The 19969-nt window shown below is 41.0% G+C and overlaps 1 protein-coding gene across 3 annotated transcripts; it reads left to right on the top strand.

The window, feature by feature from the left end:
* Positions 1 to 9: 9 nt before the first annotated feature.
* prkacaa (protein kinase, cAMP-dependent, catalytic, alpha, genome duplicate a) lies at positions 10 to 18823 on the top strand. 3 transcript variants are annotated; one of them, XM_026164724.2, is made up of 10 exons: positions 10 to 797; positions 12005 to 12066; positions 13132 to 13260; positions 13796 to 13894; positions 14004 to 14086; positions 14170 to 14296; positions 14413 to 14508; positions 14672 to 14794; positions 16134 to 16298; positions 17485 to 18823. In XM_026164724.2, the coding sequence occupies exons 1-10, from the start codon at positions 752 to 754 to the stop codon at positions 17608 to 17610; spliced, it is 1056 nt and encodes a 351-aa protein (XP_026020509.1). In that variant the 5' UTR covers positions 10 to 751; the 3' UTR covers positions 17611 to 18823. The 3 variants fall into 3 exon arrangements, with proteins under 3 accessions (XP_026020509.1, XP_026020510.1, XP_026020508.1); XM_026164725.2 differs by lacking the exon at positions 10 to 797 and adding an exon at positions 2943 to 3128; XM_026164723.2 differs by lacking the exon at positions 10 to 797 and adding an exon at positions 8396 to 8644.
* Positions 18824 to 19969: the final 1146 nt, after the last annotated feature.

Genomic DNA, 19969 nt, shown 5'->3' with positions numbered 1-19969 from the left:
AGGCGGGCCTGGGTGGATGGATGACTGGAGTTTCCCTTGCGGTCTGAAGATTAATGGAAGGGGTCTGTTGATCTGAGGAATCGACTATCAGGTGGTCGGTCCCAGGAAACCATTGCACTTGACGGCTTCTTTGGAAACGAATGAGGAGAAATCAAGTGGGATAAGCGCCATTGTTAAAAAAAACCCCGACTATACTGGACATTTTTTTTTTAAGGTCTCAAGTGAGAAGGCCTGCATACACTGAGAGAGTACCTGGTTAGTTAAGGCCAGACTGCGAGGAACGCTCAGAAGCTAACTTTAGCTTGCTAGTTAGACAGACGGAAGTGGCTTTCGACGATCTGTGCCCGGACTTGAGGTTTTTTTTTTTTTTTTTTTTGTACAAAACCAAGCCGTCTGTGGAAATAAATAACAACTAATTGACAAGTTGATTTGTCCGTGCTTGCTGGAGAAATCGACGAGCTAACGCTACCAAGCTGACATCCGCTGGCTATCTCTGCGAGCTAACGCGCTAGGCTGAGCTAACTTGAAGCGGCTAACGCTTGGGGCAGTCTTCTGAGTTTCCCTGAAGTCACAACGGAAGAGTACTGCTTTGATCTACATTTACATTTAGTCAATAATGATAGCTGTCAGCTAGTAGCTAGCTGTCAGCTTCATTGAGTCCAGTGACTTGCGTTAACGGTGTAACAATACTCAGTGACTCGCAAAGGAAAACTGATTCCGAGCCAAGGGACTCCACCATCAGCCTGCCATCATGGGCAACACGCCCACAGCAAAGAAGGGCAATGAGATGGAGAGCGGTGAGTTGTACCCTTTACCTCTAAGTTGAAGCAGCTAGCCCGATCATGCCGTCTGCCCCTTAGATCGTTTTGCTATAGTCATTTCCTGTTTCCCATAATGACAGGTACATATGGAGTATACAACCTAGCATCTGTACTGTGCATCCATAATGAGACCACATTAAAATGCTGCAACGGATTTTCTCTAATATGAAGAAGTGTTTGTCAACCTAGACCCACGAAGGACACCCACCCGTGGTCATTCACCTCATACACTGTCATACACTTTCAGCCAAAGTTGTTTTACTGTGAGGCCACGGTCAACTCATCGGAACAGCAGGGGATGTTATTCATTTTCTCTGCTCATCCTGTGGGAAAGCTCGTGACTGCGAGCCCGAGGTTATATTCAGAGTTACCAGTGAGGATGACAACAATTGGCCTCATACAACAGTCATAGGTTTCCTTGCGGTTTGTGTTTTTTAGGTCTTCACATCAGGTCATGAAAGCCGACGATAACACCGCAAACACAAAGCCCACTGTGCAGCTGCTTTCTTGTGCACTTCTTAGAATCGCTTCAGAAAAATAAAACTTTCTTCTCTGTTTTTGAAGCCAGAGGAGAGATGCACATACTACTTTGGATGTTTACATTAACCTCCTAGGACCTGTCGTTCACATATGTGGACATAATATTTTTGGTTATTTAGACCAAAATACTCAATTTTGCTCTACATGGGCCTGATATCCACTTACAAGTACATTATACTGCTACTGTTGTATCAAATTTTTAAATGAATATCCTCATATATGGCTCTTATTTTTCTTAAAAACAAAAATAAGGTTAAAAAAATGCCCAAATATCAAAGAGAAATTAAAAATGCATGCCGTGGAAGAGTTCGGGTCTTAGGAGGTTATGTTTACATTAGGATGTTTACATTAAGTGATGAGTGAGATCTTAATGCAGTGACTCTCATAGAGCAAAAATAACTGTTATCAGTGGAGGGAGGAAAATAATGCCACCAGGACAGGGTCATATGATGCATGAGGGCAATTTGTCTGCAGGCACAAAGTTGGGAGTTGAGGAGTCTCTTGAACAACATGTGATGAGCGGCATTTAGAGCAAGGGCACTTGTATGCGTCACGGAGTCTGTGTAATGTGGAGAAAGAGGTGATCTTGGACCATCTTATTTGTTTGTTTTTGTCTAGTATATATTTGTTGTTGTTGTTGTTGTTGTTTTTATAAAAAAGTTCTTCAACAAAAGTAGAATTAAAAACCCCCAAAGAAATGTTAATCATATACAATAATAAGTATTTTTAAAAACGACTTAATTTCTTATGAAAATAACTCAGTCAAAACATTTGAAGTTCCTTTTTAATAGTCTGGATCACAGGGTTGCAGAAAAGTTTTGAGAGGACACTGTTTTATGTTTCCATAACACCATAAATGACGCTCAAGTGTGCAAAGTCTGAACGGGTACCTGTTAAATGAATGTCAGCTCCTTGCTGCTGGTAGAGAGTAAGTGTGAAGAATGGCCTCTAGGCTCTCTACTGTACTGTTACCCATGTAACAAGGCCAAGGCTTTCAAGAGCCCTGGCTCAAAGATTTTTAATTTTTTTTCCTCAGGGTTGTAGACGTAAAGGAAACTGACGGATTAGTAGGTTAAAAACATTGACAGAGGAGGCAGTGCTGCCGGAAGGTCTTTTCATACTTTGTCATACTTCACATCTTTATCAGTCTGATCTACAGAGACAGGTGCAGGCAAGGGGTTGAAAGGCCACACCCAGAAGCATCATTTTCCACAGAGCAGCTAGAGATTAAGGGCAACATGGCAGCCGCCTTTGTTTCCTACGTAAAATGGAAGGACAGTGTTGAGAGCTGGTCCAGGTGTTTAACACGTGTCGCGCCCGAACTTTCCAGGCTGGGCAGGCAAGTGAGACACTGAACTGCTGTGCAGAGCTGACCCACAGGAAGAAGCAGGGCGGACAGACAAGTGAACAGCAGTAGGAAGTGAAGGAGCAAGGAAGTTCCAGCCCAGGCTCTGCACAGTTGGTCATCGCCTCTTCTGCTCTATAGACTAAACAGCCATACAAGGATAGCTTAAAGTTTGGGCCTTTAAGACGACGTTAGTTGAGCATTTTTGTGGAATTCCTCCTTGGTAAAATATCGGGACGTACAGCAGTTTTTAAAAGTCTACACGGGACATCAGCTGGCTTCCCTCCAGCATTGTGTGATGTCTGTAATTCACAAGCTGGCAGGAAGGCTGTTTCATCGAGCTGGACCCTGTCTAGGGGACATAGGCAGTGGAGAAGGCAGACATGACCGACCACAGGAGGAGCTAGAGGCTTGCAACTGGAGTGAGTTTTTATTCTGGAGCTGGGCAGTAGCGTGGGTTAGGGGTGGAGCTGTAGCTCATGCTATGTCCCTTTAGCTTAGTCCTTCACAGGCAGAGGGGAAACGTCTGACAGATAACCAAGCTGTGTTTTCTCGATAATGTTGCACTAAATTAATCTCTTGAACTGGGCGATTGAGTGTCTAACGTTCATGTATAAAAATACATCCGCAGAGCAGAGCACCCTGATATTTGTGTCTGCTCAGTTACCACTTGTTTTTTTTTATAGTTACAGTGAAAAGGGGGGCAGTTCTCTGTGCACTGTGCTGCACAGCAAAACACTCAGGCTAAAACTACACAACATAAACTTTTTTTTTTTTTTATTCTTTGACTTTCTTATGCTTTTGTCACTGTCCTCCTGACTCTAGTTTAAGACATTTTTCTGTACCTTCACACTTAAAGTGCTCTCATTGGGCTTTGCAAAACGTTCGCTTTGCGTTAGTGTGGTTTAAAGGTTGTTGTTTTTTTTTTGTGCATGAACAAAAAAAAACTCAGCCAAGTCTACTTATAAGGCAGTTATTCCCTCTCACTAGGAAAAACATGCTGCTTCTGAACTGGCAAAAAGCCTTATTGGCCAGTTCAGTCTTTTTTTTTTCTTCTTTTTTGTAACTTAATAACATCACCCTGCAACATATTTACATAACGGCTTTGTGAAAGTTACTTTACATGACATCCAGAGTGTCATAAGTGCATCAGCTTTGGAAGTTTTTTTTCTTTTAAACCTATGTTGCCTAGATGGGTTTTAAGTGATTTCATGCCCATTTTTAAAGCACAATCACTTTCAGCATCCATCTAAAAAACAAAACAAAAAACCCCCCCAAATATTCTTGATCTTAAATCTTATCCCAAGTGATTGTGTTCAAATTGTGTACACTTTGCTGTATAAAATCAAATGGATTTTGATTTGTACTATCGCTATTTTATTGAGTACTTTACTCAACACAGATCGCCAAGAGTAAAATCATAATTGTTGCATTGTCTAAGAAACTGATTTATGATTTAACTTTATGCTTTGTAATTCACTTACGATGGCAGTGTCCCGATAACAATAGGAAAAAACTCTCTTAACGTCAGCCATGCAAAATGCTATCTTTGATGTGTCCACAAGCCAGGGCTGTGTCAAAATGATAATACTGAGAACAAATCAGAAATTATGAAAATCTTTAACACAGATTGGAGACTTATGAATAAGGACCGGGTTTAATTGTTGTTTTCTTTGTACCTTTTATGCTACAGAGCAACCTAAACTAAGCTGGCATCCCCAGATAATACACGTGCGGAGAACTTAAAAGTGTCTTAGGGCGTGTCCTCGACACTCAAGGCCAATGCCAACGCCCTATTTCGCAGTTTTAAAAATGTTCATCCTGTCTCTTTTCCTCTTGCCCATGTTCTACGTCTTTGCCAAGTGTCATGATTCGTGCTTGCAAGCAAACGTAGCTCGGTGTTATCTCATTTTTGCTGGACCTGCTCACTAGTGAGAGGAGACTGGATTTTTAGTGGAGGGGGGAGGGGAAGGCGTTAAAGGAACACGAGCAGAATTAGAGGCAGGGTGAAAAGTTGAGTAGCGAGTAGTTTACTAGTCTCGTGAACAGGAGAAAAAAGCAGACTAGTCAACCATGGACGCATGAAAACGCAAGATAAATCGAGCACAGTCAAACGGTTGAGGTTAAACGTCGGTTAAACCTTTGCATATGTATTTCAAATCAACATTCGACAATCAAATCACGTTGTAAATGTTGCTGAAATGTGTGACACATTGTGTCATTGAGACACACACACGCACACACAGTCAGATTAGTTAGCAGTCCTTGCACTACCAGCCTTTTTTCCTTGCTGGCGTCAGCCGATACACGACCATTAAGATCCAACATCAAAGTGTGCACTGCACTGGTTCAGCAGCTGTCATCTGCTTACTTAACATCTCGCTTGTTTAAAACTTCCCATCACAGAGAGGGAGAGAGAAAGGGGCCACAGCCGTCTGTCTGAGCTGCAGACCATGTTAGGGGTGGGTGGCATGATGGGAGCATCTTTTAACCATTAATGCTTTTCATTAATCAGATGATGTTTGACTGAGTAGTATTTCTGGTGGCGACTTGCAAGGGCTGCAACATTTAAACATGCAGATGACTGGTCATGCATAGTCCTTTTGAAGAGAGGTATTGCTGCAACTTATAGTATAAGGGTCAAAAACTGCATGTATTTTTAAAGTATGTGAGCATTTTGTTGTAAGAAAAAAAATTGCTAATGGGTGATCAGTGGGTCCTGTAAATATGAGCAAAACCTTGGTCAGTTAAGCAGTTATGACACAGGATGTTTGTGTGCTTGTGTGTGTTTTGACTATGACAATATAATGAGGTAGCACTCAATACAAGTACAACTCCGTCTATAAATATCTGTGGGGTTCATGACCTGCCCCTGCTCTGCATGCAGCTGATTTGTGTAATGCTTAAAGTTGTTTGGGGGGTTTTGTGTGTGTCGTAAGCCTGCACTGCTTATCAGTTGACCTCAGTGTTGAAAGCCAATCAGACATCTCAGGCAAGCTTAGAGCACTAAACTGATAACACGGCAAACTGACACTCGCTGCTAAATAACCCTGAGATCCAGCAGCATGCATGCATCACAAAATCTCCTATACCTGTTCTCAAAATGTGGGGTATTTTCACTTGCTTAATTTTGTCTGCCATGGATGATTGAAATATGCAGCAGTTCTCAAGCTGAAATTACACAATGAAGCTGATGGTTATAGACATTTTACCTGCATGTGACATTCATTGGAGTGCAAAGGTACTTGAAAATACCTGGGTGGCATAACTATATAGACTCAATGGCCAGTTTATTGGGCATACTTGTTAAAGTGCTTTTTGAGGCAAATATGTAATCAACCGATCAGATGGTAATTAATTAATACATTTATTAGGCGTTTAAACATGGCCATTACCACCTCCTGCAAATTCATTAACAGAGCCTTAGACTGAGGTCAGGAGGATCTGCTAGAGCTGAAAGGTGATTTTAAGTGACTTTCACATTGGCGAGGTGGTTGATGTTGGTGTATTTCAGAAATTGCTGATATACTGGGATTTCCTTCACAGGCATCTTTGGAGTTTACAGACAGTGGTATGAAAAATTGAGAAAATATTGAGTGAGTGGCAGTTCTCTGCGTGAAAATGCCTTACTGAGAGGCTAGAGGTCAGAGGAGACCAGCATTTTGAGCTGATGGGAAGATGACACTTACTCAAATAGCCAATTTGTTGCAACCAATGTAAGCAGAAGAGCTTCTCTAAACACGCTTAACCTTGAAGCAGAAGACCACAGTCAGGTGACAGTTCAGAACGCAAAGGACTCCAGTCCTTTTAGTCCTTTACACTAACTACTTCCTATAAGGACTGTAAAAATATATGAAACGCGTATATAAATAACATCACATGTTAAACAAAGAATTTCCTCTTGTACTGACTTTATTAGTCTTAAATTCTTCCTTTTATGCTTTTAATGCTACTCTCTTTTGCTTTTTTGTTTTGTTTTTAACAAAGTAAGCAGCTACATGAACTAGCTTTAAAACCAACTCCTCTCTGACTGACTTTTCCAGATTTTGTGGCACACATTCTGTAACCAGGAAAAAGAAAGTACTTATTAGCCTTGGGTAACGCATTGCTTTTGCCTCACCTAGTTTCCTGTCTATATGTGTGTAGGAGCTGCCTGAGCTCCACCCATGGTTAATCTCAGAGCACGGAAGCAACATGACAAAATGTGAAGTAGTCTCCTTTTGCAAAACCTCTAAACGGCGGGCACATCTCCTCTCCTCTCTGGGAGTATCGCTGCTGTATTTTCCTCAACTTTCATCTGTCTTTACTGTCCTCACTGCTGATAACAGATTGCTATGCTTCCTGGCTAGGTTGGCTTCTATTAGTTTTTGCGTCTCATGATTAGAACCGTCAGAGTTAGGGGTGTACCTTTACTGCAGCTTCCCTCTCAGTACACTTCAGGGTGCTCCTTGTGTCCGTTAATGTTTTTTGTTTTGTTTTGTTTTGTCTCTCTGATATTGCAGTATTTGGCAAAAATGTATATCATGCATGAAAATAAGATTGATCCCACACTTCATGACTGGCTGTCAGCTCGCTTGCTCCTGAATTGGTCAGTAAATTAACACATCTGCTCTGTTTAAGATGGTAAAACACTCCACATTCATGACTTTGTCAGTATTTGTCCCCTCCCTGTTTTCATTTCATGGCTAAAAGCCGAGTTCTCACCTTTTACAAGCATTTGATCTCATTTCCATTTTACATACAGCTCTGTTTGCTCATTTACTGCTTTCTTATTCACCACAAAGGCTTGTATGCTATCTGAACAAGGCCTGGTGTAGACTCACACCTGATTTTGGCGCGCGTTGCGGTTTAATGTCGGTCAACTCGCCCTAATATAACCCCTCTATTCCTGCGTCAGAGTGGGGCAGTGAGGCCCAGGGGAGAGATGTGGGATTGATTTTTGGAGGATCAATTCAACCCTGGCACTAAACAACAGACTCTGGTGCTTTTGGGGTGTGTGTGTGTGTGTGTGTGTGTGTGTGTGTGTGTGTGTGTGTGTGTGTGTCCGTCCCGGGCAGGGGTGGGGGAGGGGGGTTCACTGTGGTTTGTGCCTTCCTGTTTTGCTAGCGTCTCCTGAGAGTGCCACTTTTTATGTTTCTGAAACACCCAGATCATCTCTGAAAGTTTTTCATCAGTGACATCTGATTGGTTGTGCTAATTGGGGAAAGTTTTAGCTGCTGCTAGATGTGTCTAGTTCATCTCAAGGGTACTTGCTTAGGCCTAGTTTTCCATAGGACTTCATCTCTGGGTTGGATAAATATACCAGCTAGTGTTTTATGCCCCCTCCCCCTGATGATTATGCCCCTGTTTAGATCAATAGTGTGTGTGTGTGTGTGTGTGTGTGTGTGTGTGTGTGTGTGTGTGTGTGTGTGTGTGTGTGTGTGTGTGTGTGTGTGTGTGTGTGTGTGTGTGTGTGTGTGTGTGTGTGAGAGAGAGAGACATGAGAGGGAACAGCAGTGAGTGCTTTGTGTACAGAATAAATATTGAAACCAAGCAAGGGACCAATTGATCTGCTCGAGTCTAACGGGAGCAGCACTGTTCTCCATACTATGAGTGCACACTGGAGGTGGATGCTACTTTTTGAACTTGGTCTCCAGCAGAGTGAAAGTCACAGGAAAGACTGAAGACTGCCGGCAGGGACTTTTGGCTGGGTTTTTGTGGATGTGTGGGCCTGCTGACTTGACCAGAGTGCTGTCAGAGGGGGAGGATAGGTCATGAGTCAGTGGCTGTGAGGAAGAGGCCAAGAAGTAGTATAGGGGAGACTTTGCAGGGCTAATGTGTGACAGGAAGAGCTCCAGAAGGCATGCAGGGAAGAGGGAGTCATCCTCACGCTCAAGTGAATCGGGGTCGCGCTCGGCAGATGCTGCAGCACCAGAGGTACCCATAGTCCTCCCAGATGGTAAGAAATTTGGAGCTACAGGAGAGTAAGAACATGGATTTTTAAAAAAATTATTTATTTATTTATTTATTTATTTATTTATTTAGATCAGCTGTATCTCCATTGGTACTGCTTGATACCAGTCCTGTTGCTGTGTCCATATAGCTGCCAGCAACTTCTTTCCATGTCTTTCCTTTGCGCAGTTCCAAGTTATTCCAGTAATGGCTTTTTCTGCTTGGAAGTGGAAGTTGTGCAACTTTCACAGGAAATGTTTTCTCCCTGGTGACCATTCTGCTTCCATTGCTCTCTGAGAGCCACAGTGCTCCTGACATGTTTATAGGAACTTTAGTCTTTGCCATTGTTGCTCCCATCCAATTGTTGGAGCTGCTGGTCTTTTGAGAATTTGCAGGAAATGATGTTTGCTAGATGAGAATTAAGCTTTTCTCTTGGTGTGTGTTTGTGTTTGTGTGTGAGAGAGAGAGAGAGAGAGAGAGAGATGCACAAATGCTTGCACGAGACATTTATGAGTAGGTAGCTGTTTGTTTTTCATAATTAATTTTCAGTTTTCTGATTCAGACATCACTCCAAAAGGACATTAGCCGTATCACAAAGCTGATGAATAAACGACCGAGCACTTTCATTATTGACAGTTGACTGGCTTAATTTAAACTGTGCCCCAGGCTGTTGTGTTCTATTGATCGCCAAAGCAGACAGAAATTCCACATGATCATTTAAGCCTTAACATTTTTTTTTTAAGAGATTTGTACATTTTTGTAGTTTTAGTATTGATTTTAAGGTAACGGCTATCAATTAGCTTTCGCTTGAATTCAATTCTTTTAAAAAGATGTCAAAATTGTTAAGCTTATAATCTGATCGTTAAAAGTCGTTGAGTCGTTCTCCACACTTCATTTATGTTTTTGTAATAACAGCAACACAGAAAAGTGGACTCAATTTTACTAAAGCAGTTGTCGGCCTACAACTGTCACCATTCTGTTTCCAGTACTAACAGTATAAATAGCACACTTCAGCTCAGCAGCTGTGCACGGTGCAATGACACTAAGGAAGAATGAGGAAGGGTTGGTTATCTACATGTTCCCACAGAGCACTGAGATTAACCCCATAAAGATAAGGGGGGAAAATAACTTCTTCATATGACTGTGTGTGTAAAGTTGTTACAGTCTGTCCACAGGATTACAATGCCACTCAAACGTATACCACTTAGGAATGTCTTTTTCTTCTTCTTTTTTTTTTTTAATTAAAGAAAAAAGTCATCTCCATCCATTTAAGCTGAGTGCAAGTGTTATGACTGTCATTAGTTGGTTGGAGTCCTAAAATAGCCAAAAAATAAACATGCTTCTACCAAAACTTGTTAGTGTTCTTGTTCTGATAAAGGCAGCCTGTTAAATGCAGGATAAAGAAACCTTGAAGATTTCATATGAATGTGTGTACTACTCCCTGAGAACAGGACAAAATGACTTTCTTAACGGATAAATGCCAGGACTCGGTGTGCAGCTGATTGTTTCTCTAGATGTACTTACCTTTCTCAGTTAAGTCCTAAACTAAAGCCCCTTTTCCATTAGTACCTACTCGGATTGACTCTCCACGATTCGACCCGGATCGACTGGTTTTCCATTACAATCCCACGACGTAACTAACATGCGACACGAACACTACAATAAAGGTGGGCGAATATAACAAGAATATACCTGTGGCTTGTCATCAGACTCGGGGATCACTGGGTTGTTTTTTTTTGTTTGTTTTTTTGTTTTTTTTGTAGCCATTTCCCTCGTTGGCGGGTTTCAAAAATGGCGTTTTTGACTTTCGTAAACAAGATGCTCTCATGGGTGACACTAACGAGCTGCCAGTCAGCGGCATGAAATCTGACGTCACAGTTTAGTACCTCCTCGGATTGCTTGGAACCCCACCTGAGAAGTCACTAAAAAAGTACCCGGTACCAGGTACTATGACCTAATGGAAAACCCTGAAAACTGTTGATCTGAGTGGCTTATTTCCTTCATTAAATACTACTATAAGACTGCACTGGGGTTTGGACGACAGGTCCTCATACAAAAGCGTGTACTAAGTGTCTTGGAAATGAAGTCCCACACGGAATAGCTTTAATTTATTACACAAAGAAATTTATTTCAATGTCGTTTTGACAAACTCAAACGCAGAGGCGGATTTCGGCTTTGCTGACTACATCCTGACTGATTTATCAGTGTTCGGTATTAGCAATTTATTCGTTTCTGCATTTCTAATGGCAGATAAATGAACATTCGAAAAATATTAAAAGCAATTGAGAAAGGCCTTTTACCATTTTACATGAATTGATGTGGCATAGTTTCTGTCAGAGAGCAGCTGTTTGGTTGCCAGCACATATTTGGAACACCACAAACAACAATGAGGCGATTGGGACAGAATGTAAACTGCTAGATACATAACTACACATAACAAGTGTCAAAGAAAAAGTATTGGTCAATATAATCCATATACCGGATTTTTAAATCACTAAATATTGATAGCAATATCAGTCTTAGTCCTGCATTGCTTGGGTTCAAGCGCTGACGTGATCTGCGAAACCTTTAACATGATAAACTTGTTTTATATAACAAAGACTCTTTGAAACATGACTCCCGATGGTAGTGTGCCAGAAAATGAGTCTCTTTACGCCTGTGTTGCCATTAGTCTTCCATGAATCATCATTTTCAAGATTTCTCATCAGCTTCAGGTTTTATGAGATTTTTTCACCAAGGACATTCAAAGTGACCCCAGACTTTTGAGCAGTATTTTCAAATTGAATTTGTAAATATATGCAGATTTATATCGTTTTACTTATTCCATTATTCTCCAGTGTGCAGTCAAAGACGTTTGAGGCTTCAAAAGATGAGTTTGTTTAGTCTAAGCCTGAAGTGATACCTCAAAGTTGTTCTTTGATGGCAGAAATGTTGATTTAATGAAACTAACCTGGAATTCTTTGAAATTGATCACTTAGTTGTAAGAACAAAAAAAGAACAGACTAGAATGAATAGAAGTTCGTTTAGACTCCAGTTTATTTAAAGCTTTACTATTTCAATTTGGCTTTGTTGTTCATTTGTGTCTTGCTATTAAGTATTGCTGTGTTGTATTATTTTCTCTATTCTGTGAATAAGGTCATCTATAGCATTTTTTTTTTTTTAATTTACAAATTTGACAACTTTAACTATGTGCTACGTATTCGCTTGTTCTCTTTCATTGTTGCTTGCTGGCAGCAGCTGATACATCCAGTCATCACAAGCATGTTATGTTGCTCTCCAGTGCTTCAATATCCTTATAAAAGTCTTATTAAATTCAGTTAGGTTTGGGTGAAAACTCTCTGAATGGGAATTTTGTTTCTCTTTGCAGTGAAGGAGTTTCTTGCCAAAGCCAAAGAAGATTTTCTGAAAAAATGGGAGAATCCAGCACAGGTGAGATGAGACATAATTTAGTTTCTCCTCATTACTGTGTCACTCTGTTATTTGTAGCATGCTTTAGTTTTAGTTGTGTTGAGGCACTGTATTGTTAGTGTATTTCACAATGAATCGTGACTTGATTAATGTTTCTTACGCTCATTTACTCAGATAGCCAGTGTCATGGAAATAGGCCTGCCCCTAAACTAATGAAAGCCCATTCATTTCTTAAGGGCAGTTCGCCCTCTGCTGGGCATGTGTGTAATAATACAGTTGACAGCCACTTTCAGTCGCAGAATATATAACCCTGCTGGATTTATCAGGCTGTTAAGGAGACGGCATTCTGTCATCCAGACGTGGATCGCTTATGCAGATGTTCCTCGGGGCTACTTTCAGACACGAAAACGGTGTCTGAGAGTGCTACAGGCCATGTGCAGTTTTTCCCCTTAAGACTAGTTGCAGGACTCGATGTGGAACCTACTCTTGTGAACTGCGACCACGCTTTTGAATGTCCATTTTTGCCATTGTTAAGAAGAAGCATGATCTCTGTGTCGCGCAGGGTGCTACAGCGAACGACCCACCCCTGACTCAGAGAGAGAAAGAGAGAGGGACCAGCATAGATAGATCATAGACAATTTTCTCAAACTTAATATAATTAGAAGAGATTTGGTGAAATTAAGTTTTAAATGTGAACATGTAATTGCTTTTAAAGGCATTCTGTAGCGCACCGAGCTGCTTAGACAGAGGCACGCGAGTGCAACTGCACGTGTTTGCCCCTTAATGTAACTGCATGCATTCAGACTTGTGTTGAATGAGATGTGCTCAGATTACTGTAGCACCTTTTATGGAAAATTAACAAGGTCACTTAATCAGCAGCGAAGCCACGACATGTTTAGATGCTGTCAGAGAAGTTCACCATGAGTGTGCCTCAAACAAAAGACGATATGTCCGATTCATAGTAAAATATCTTGTTACTGATATGGGATGGCCTTTTAGTTCAGGTTTAGCAAAGAACTATGTGGGGCTTGTAAGGACAAACAGATTGTGATCGTTCTCTAACTGGCATGGTCTTCTGTCTCCCAGCAAACTGCGGCGTTGGATCACTTCGAGCGTTTGAAGACTTTAGGCACGGGCTCGTTTGGTCGAGTCATGTTGGTGAAACACAAAGAGTCTGGTCAGCATTACGCCATGAAAATACTTGACAAACAGAAGGTACGGTATTTTTGATGAAGCTAATTCAAGAGTATATTGGAGAGTAAATAAATATGACTCAATTGGGTGCTCTGGCTTGTATCATATCATGCCTTGTACAAAAACATTTATACCAAGATTGTATGAACCATTTGTTCTCATATGTTCTTACAAATACTGGCTTTGGAATTTCCAGAAGGTCACGTTGAAGTTTAGACGTTTTCCAGTGTCAAAAGACACTTTCTAGCTTTACATGTCAAAGTTTCGGGAAATTCACACCATAACTACATCATAACTGCAAAACCCCCTGAAACCCTGTGGGTAGCCTGACAAGCACGTCGTAGAAATGGAACTACGCGATGGGTCGACACTGCTCACAGCTATTCTGATTGGCCTTTTCCATACTGTGCATTTTTGGTTACTTTTCCACAGCGTTATTTGAATTTATCGAAATCTGTCCTGAGATGTAATCATTGTTTTGGGGGGGGGGGTTTTTTGTTTATTTGTTTTTCTTTTTGACAGCCTTCTTACCTTTCTATGTCCTGATCCCTCACAGGTAGTGAAGCTGAAGCAGATAGAGCACACACTGAATGAGAAGCGTATCCTCCAAGCCGTCAGCTTTCCATTTCTGGTGCGACTGGAGCACTCTTTTAAGGTACGCATTTGTGTCCTTCCACTTCTGTTGTTTATCTGTAGTAATTTGGCCGGCTTGTTTATGCGTGCATGCTTTACGTGTCAGTAAGTCTTTCCTCATCTCACTACAGGACAACAGCAATCTGTATATGATAATGGAGTACGTGCCTGGGGGTGAAATGTTCTCACACTTAAGGAGGATTGGTAGATTCAGGTGAGTTGTGTTAACTCTGATGAAAGGCCTCCATGTGCTGTTCCCAGACTTTAAGTATTGAGCCTCGTATGTTGTTTTTGCAGTGAACCGCACGCCCGCTTCTACGCAGCGCAGATTGTACTGACCTTCGAATACCTTCACTCGCTGGATCTCATCTACCGAGATCTGAAGCCAGAGAACCTGCTCATTGACCAGCAAGGTTACATACAGGTATGGGTTACATGTTTGTATTCAGTCATCATCAACAACATTTGCTGCTTAGCGTCTCTAAAAGTGCTCTCCCCGTATGCGACTAGCGGCTAAGGGCTGTTTATTCTGTTTCTTAGGTAACAGATTTTGGGTTTGCAAAAAGGGTGAAAGGCCGAACTTGGACGCTTTGCGGGACTCCCGAGTACTTGGCGCCAGAAATCATCCTCAGTAAAGTAAGTGTTAAGCAGATTAACAGGGGAAATTTAGGAAGCAATTGCTTCATCAGCTTTTAGACTGTGAAACAGCTTTCTTTTTGCTGTTTCCTGTGAAAATTGTAGTGTGAAGTGTTTGTTAGCGGACATGTTTGATGCCCTTTGTTTCTCATGTATTCTTCAGGGTTACAACAAAGCTGTGGACTGGTGGGCTTTGGGAGTACTGATATACGAGATGGCTGCTGGTTACCCACCCTTCTTTGCAGACCAGCCTATTCAGATTTACGAAAAGATTGTATCAGGAAAGGTGAGTTTGGCTACCTGGAAAAATTTGTGTAGGCATTAGAACTGTGCACTTATCCCCAACTAAGGACTCATTTTTACCACCTATTACTGCTTCAAATACACACTGTTACATTTGAACCTTTAGCCTTTATGATTTGAAAAGTGTATAAAATAACGCATTTAGCTTTTCAATTATTATTTCTGAGAAATACTGTCTATGAATCAAGAGAAAAAGTTAATGTCGACTCTATGAGCCGCCGCAAAACTCATAAAATCAAATGCAGACAGGACAGCGCAGAGCACGAGCTGCAGTAGAAAGAAGTCGTGCGTGAAGTGATTCCTCTGTAAAACTGTTTAATATAATGTGTAGTTTATAGCTCCCAAATGTCATCTCTGACTTTCACGTATGGTCTCAACAGTGGTGAGAAAAGCAAAAGAACAACTAGCTGGAAGCAACTCCTTAGACACAAATGTCTCATGCAGCAGAAGGTTCAAAGGAGAGTGGAAACAAATGGACACAACCACTCACAACCAGAGAACCATCAAATTTAATTAAGCCGTGTCTCTGTGCTCTTTATGTCTACACAGGAGTCTTTTAGGCACTGTATTGAGTCGTAGGTACATTAACACCGTAGGTGCATGTTTTAAGCACAGGAGAGTGGGGTGCTTTTCATTATGCTAGACACATCTTCTTATTTCCCTTACTGGTATTACTTTCTATCACATTTGCTTCTCATAGCAAGAGAGAGAGAAAAAGAAGGATACATCAGGTTTTCCTTGCATTTTTGCTCTTCCAGTAGGCTCCTCATTTCTTCAAGGTGCATTTATGATTCTTAGATCTTCCATGATAGCAGGGAGGGGGGGGGGGGAGGAGAGAGGATGCAAGAATGCTTGTTAGCAAAATGAGAAGAATCAATATATGTATATACTTTGGGCCATACTAAAATGCAAGCTCTTATGCGTGGAGGATTGATTAAAATATAAATGTATCTGCTTTGAGAAATGCACATGACATGGAAAATTGAAAACGGCCACTAGAGCGCCTTCTCTGTAGACATGTTGGTGGGTGTGATTTTCCACCTGAAGGTCTAGAGTCTCGCAGTGTATTTAAGTGATTATACGAGGAAGGAATGAATAGTTTATTCCAAACCAAATATAAAAAAATTTCAACCTTGCATGAGAATATAGAGCCATGAATGGTTATTACACTTCAGTTAAACTTTAAATGAATTAGCTTAATTTTCTAAAGTTGAACTCTTACGTCAGAAAAGTCACAATAAGACATTTTCCCCCAAAATGATCAGCCTCGTGCCTGAGAACACACTCCGAACAAGACTCTGATTGCTTTCTGTGGTTTGCAGGTTCGCTTTCCTTCCCACTTCAGCTCAGACCTGAAAGATCTGTTGAGAAATTTGCTGCAAGTGGACCTGACCAAGCGCTTTGGCAACCTCAGGAATGGAGTCAATGATATCAAGGGCCACAAGTGGTTTGCCACCACCGACTGGATTGCCATCTACCAGAGGAAGGTAAGAGGTTAGCTTTCATGCAATAGGAATGTGAACATAAATATAAACATAGTCTGGGGTCTGAAAAAAGGAGTCTGGGTAAAAGTCCCTCAGACCAGCTGTTTTTCTAATGACCAATAGGTGGTGATTGTATTTAAATCTGTGGGCAAATGACAGATGATTGAGAATTTATGGTCTCAATCACTAGTTTCATGTCTTATAGAACATGGCAATCACATGGTTGATCATTTTGTACATTATTATGACTTTTACAGTAATATTAAAGAAAAGCAGGGGCTGCTTTAGAGCGATGCTACCTCTTGACATGGCAACGTAAAGAAAATACTCCAAACAATGGTTGTCACTATGGTAGCTACACCCATCTTTTATATACAGTTAATGTTTATAAGTGTTTCTTCGTATTTACAATTGAAGGAATGGAGAAAATTCCTTATTACATTCTTTCCTTAAAAACGAAACTGCTTTTAATGAGATTTCGGTCAGCTTAGGTGTGTTTTGTGACTGCGGATAATTTCCCTGTGTTCTGCCTGTGTACAGAGGGTATTTCAGTGGAGGTTAATGGGGAAAAATATGCAAAGGTTTTAGTACTTTCCCCTTTCCTTCATGCAAAAAGTGGATTCTGCAGAAAACAAAAGCACTGCGCCTAATTTGAAAACCCATGTTCAGCCTTTGTCAGTATAATATGAATACAAATACAAGTTTGAGCTCCTGAGTTGTAGCTTTTAATTCCTAATTCACAGTTAAAGTTGTCAAAGGATTTTACAAAGTTTGAATAGCTCTGCATAAAACGTATGTTAAGGGCAGCTGCCTTTATAGGTAGACCTGACACCACAGACAGGTGAACCTGTCCCCCCCCACCACCTCACCTCTATTTGTTTTTCAGTTTGATTAAAGCTAATGTGGATTCCCTGCAAAAAGACAAATAACTGATTAATGTTAATTGAATGAATAATTGTGCTGAATAACCAGAATTATGGCATTTTTTTTGCCTTAATCAAGCAGCCTAAGTTCAAATATGGGCATCTGGGAAAGTACATGATTACACTGATGGTCCTGCAGGGTGTTCACAGATTGATTATCAGACAAACATCACAAATATCAATGTAGGAGTGTTTCATCGAATAATGCATTTGAAGTTACACTTTAACCGCTTTGTCTGTGCGTCTGTCTCCCATCTGCGTTCCAGGTGGAAGCTCCCTTTATTCCTAAGTGCAAAGGCCCTGGTGATACAAGCAACTTTGATGACTACGACGAAGAAGAAATCAGAGTCTCCTTCACAGAGAAGTGTGCAAAGGAGTTTGCTGAGTTCTAGATACCAACCACGGTGGTGATATTATGAGAGAGAGGCAGGGATTTAGAAAGTTAAAGGGGGTCTGAGGACAGAAAGCACTAAAGTGGACTGATAACTTGCTTATATGTGATGAGGAAAACGATGTAAAATCCACCCCCCAAATGGAAAGACGGAGGCAAAGTGATAAAAGATCCAACAGAACCAGCAGTGTTGCCTTTTTGATTGTTTCTCAACTGTTACCTTTACACTTTATTTATCCCTCTTGTGTTTTGTGCCAGGGGCTTGACAAGAACAGGCATAGGTTGTGGCTGTTCAGCTAGATTTGTTTCTTTCTGATGGTGTAAATGACATGTTTTCAGTCTCTGCAGGTTGAGGCATTGATTTTTCTGTTAAGGTACTGAATCTGCTAAAGCTCCTTTTTTTTTTTTTTTTTTTTCTTCCCTCCTCCCCCTGAGCGGGCCCTCTCTTCAAGCTTCTCTAAGAGTGATCGTTGTATCTTGTCTCCTCCCCACCCCCGGTCTCCTCTCCACCTCTCCATCCCGAATCTGTCCAAGCAATACCAAGTCCAACAGCAGTGCCTATCATAATGCCAACTGGTTGGAAAACTGTGTCAAAAGCGTTGGTGCAGAGCTTTGGCTACGGTGGCGGTGGCCCTCGTTCCCGTTTTGGTTGAAAGCTTGAAAAACTCTCTGCACCTGCCTTTGTCTGCTCAATGTGGCATGATTATTGGGTAGTTGATGCACTCTGCTGCTTGCCGCTGAAGCAGCGGCGACCTCTTTGATCAGAGTGAAAATGATTTATCACAGTAAACTTCACTGCGGTCCTGCTCGTTTAGGGACCCGTGGGAAGTAAACATGAGGTCTGCATTTAAGTCTGTCTTTCTCTTAGCTGAATTTATTAGAGCATTTTAAAAGGAAAAAAAATCCTATCAGTGATCATTTTGTCCTTTTTATGTCGATCTCTGTGCTTGTGTGTTATTTAGTGCTCACGGGTGGGTTTAAAAAGCTGTGATTTAGCAGCAGCTAACATTGTGGTCACACTCCTGACTATTGTTTATTTAAGTCATAGTACATTTATACATGTATATTGATATATATAAATATAAGATAGAGAACATGAAATATCCATCTTTTTTCAACATATGTCTATGTCTCATAGCTGTGAAACTGACTTTAAGATTTTATAAATAAACAGATATTATATAAATTCTGCCAAATTTGCAAACTGAGAAAAATGCAGTTTCCTGTATGTGACTGATGGTGGTGGATTTTAATACGCAAAACAGTAGCAAAAGGTTTCAACAACATGTGCATGTTATTTTTGTACAATATCACTTTTAAAGAAAGACGGCAGAGCTTTGTGCTTTGCTCGTGCCGAGGTACCTGAGATCACGAATAATGTTTAACATTAAAAAGGACAGTCAGTGCTCTATTGGAAGATGGATTGGGAACAAGAGCCAGTTAAATGCGTCAAAGTTCTTCTGGGTTTGAGTCATTATTCAGTTGTAGGGCAGCAGATTGCAGATAATTGTCACCGGGGTTGTGCTTCTCCTCTTCCCTGACCTTTTTGCCCCACCCCTCCCCTTTTTGTAATTCTCCCTACATGCAACACCTTCATAGATTTACAGTCCAACCAATTCTCTTTTTCTTTTTTTGAACTGTTGGGTTTGGGAGTGTTTTGTTTCTTTTATTTTTCCAGCTTTCTCTGTAACAAATTAAAACCAAGGAAGCAAACCTAAAGCTTTTTTTTTTCTTTTTTTTTTTGGCCAAGTTTCTTTACATGGATGCAAGACAATCGCAGACCAAATCTTATTGCTGGTTTGTTGAGTGAACACAATGTTTTGGTTCATTGAAGGACTTAACGCTGTCGCCCACCTGCCATCCATACATAGGCCTTAGGTGCTAGACCTTGTCCATCTCACTGAAAAGTTTCTGTGAACTGTTTGATGTGCATCGAGCTCTTTGTCATACAGTCGTGTAACGTGACATGTTTAGAATGTTTTGGGGGGTTTTGGCTCCAGTTGATTTCAGTTGGCTTGAGTGATCATTTTTGGCAGTGTCTTAATACGATTGAGATCAATCGCAGGATGATTTTTTTTTTCTTTCTTTTTTTCCCCTTTTTTTGAGAATGTCTTGAAATGGAGAAGTTTCAGTGCTGTTTGGAAACCTGATGTGTGTGGGGTTTTTCTTTTTCTTTTTCTTTTTTTTTTTTAAAATACATTTAGTTGGCAGGTTTGGTTTTTCTTGCACGTGGTAAAGCAGCCCAATGAGAAGACTTCCCTCTGGGCCTTAGACATGTTTGAAAAAGCACTGTTTCCACAGCTAACGGTCTGGTTGCTGGTTAACCTTTTTTCGGGGGAATTGTTTGAGCATCACACTAA

The sequence above is a fragment of the Astatotilapia calliptera genome, chromosome 4 (assembly GCF_964374335.1).
Source record: "Astatotilapia calliptera chromosome 4, fAstCal68.1, whole genome shotgun sequence".
Lineage (NCBI taxonomy): Eukaryota > Metazoa > Chordata > Actinopteri > Cichliformes > Cichlidae > Astatotilapia > Astatotilapia calliptera.
Note: the sequence above shows the minus strand (reverse complement) of the source record. Positions and strands in the feature narration are given on the sequence as shown.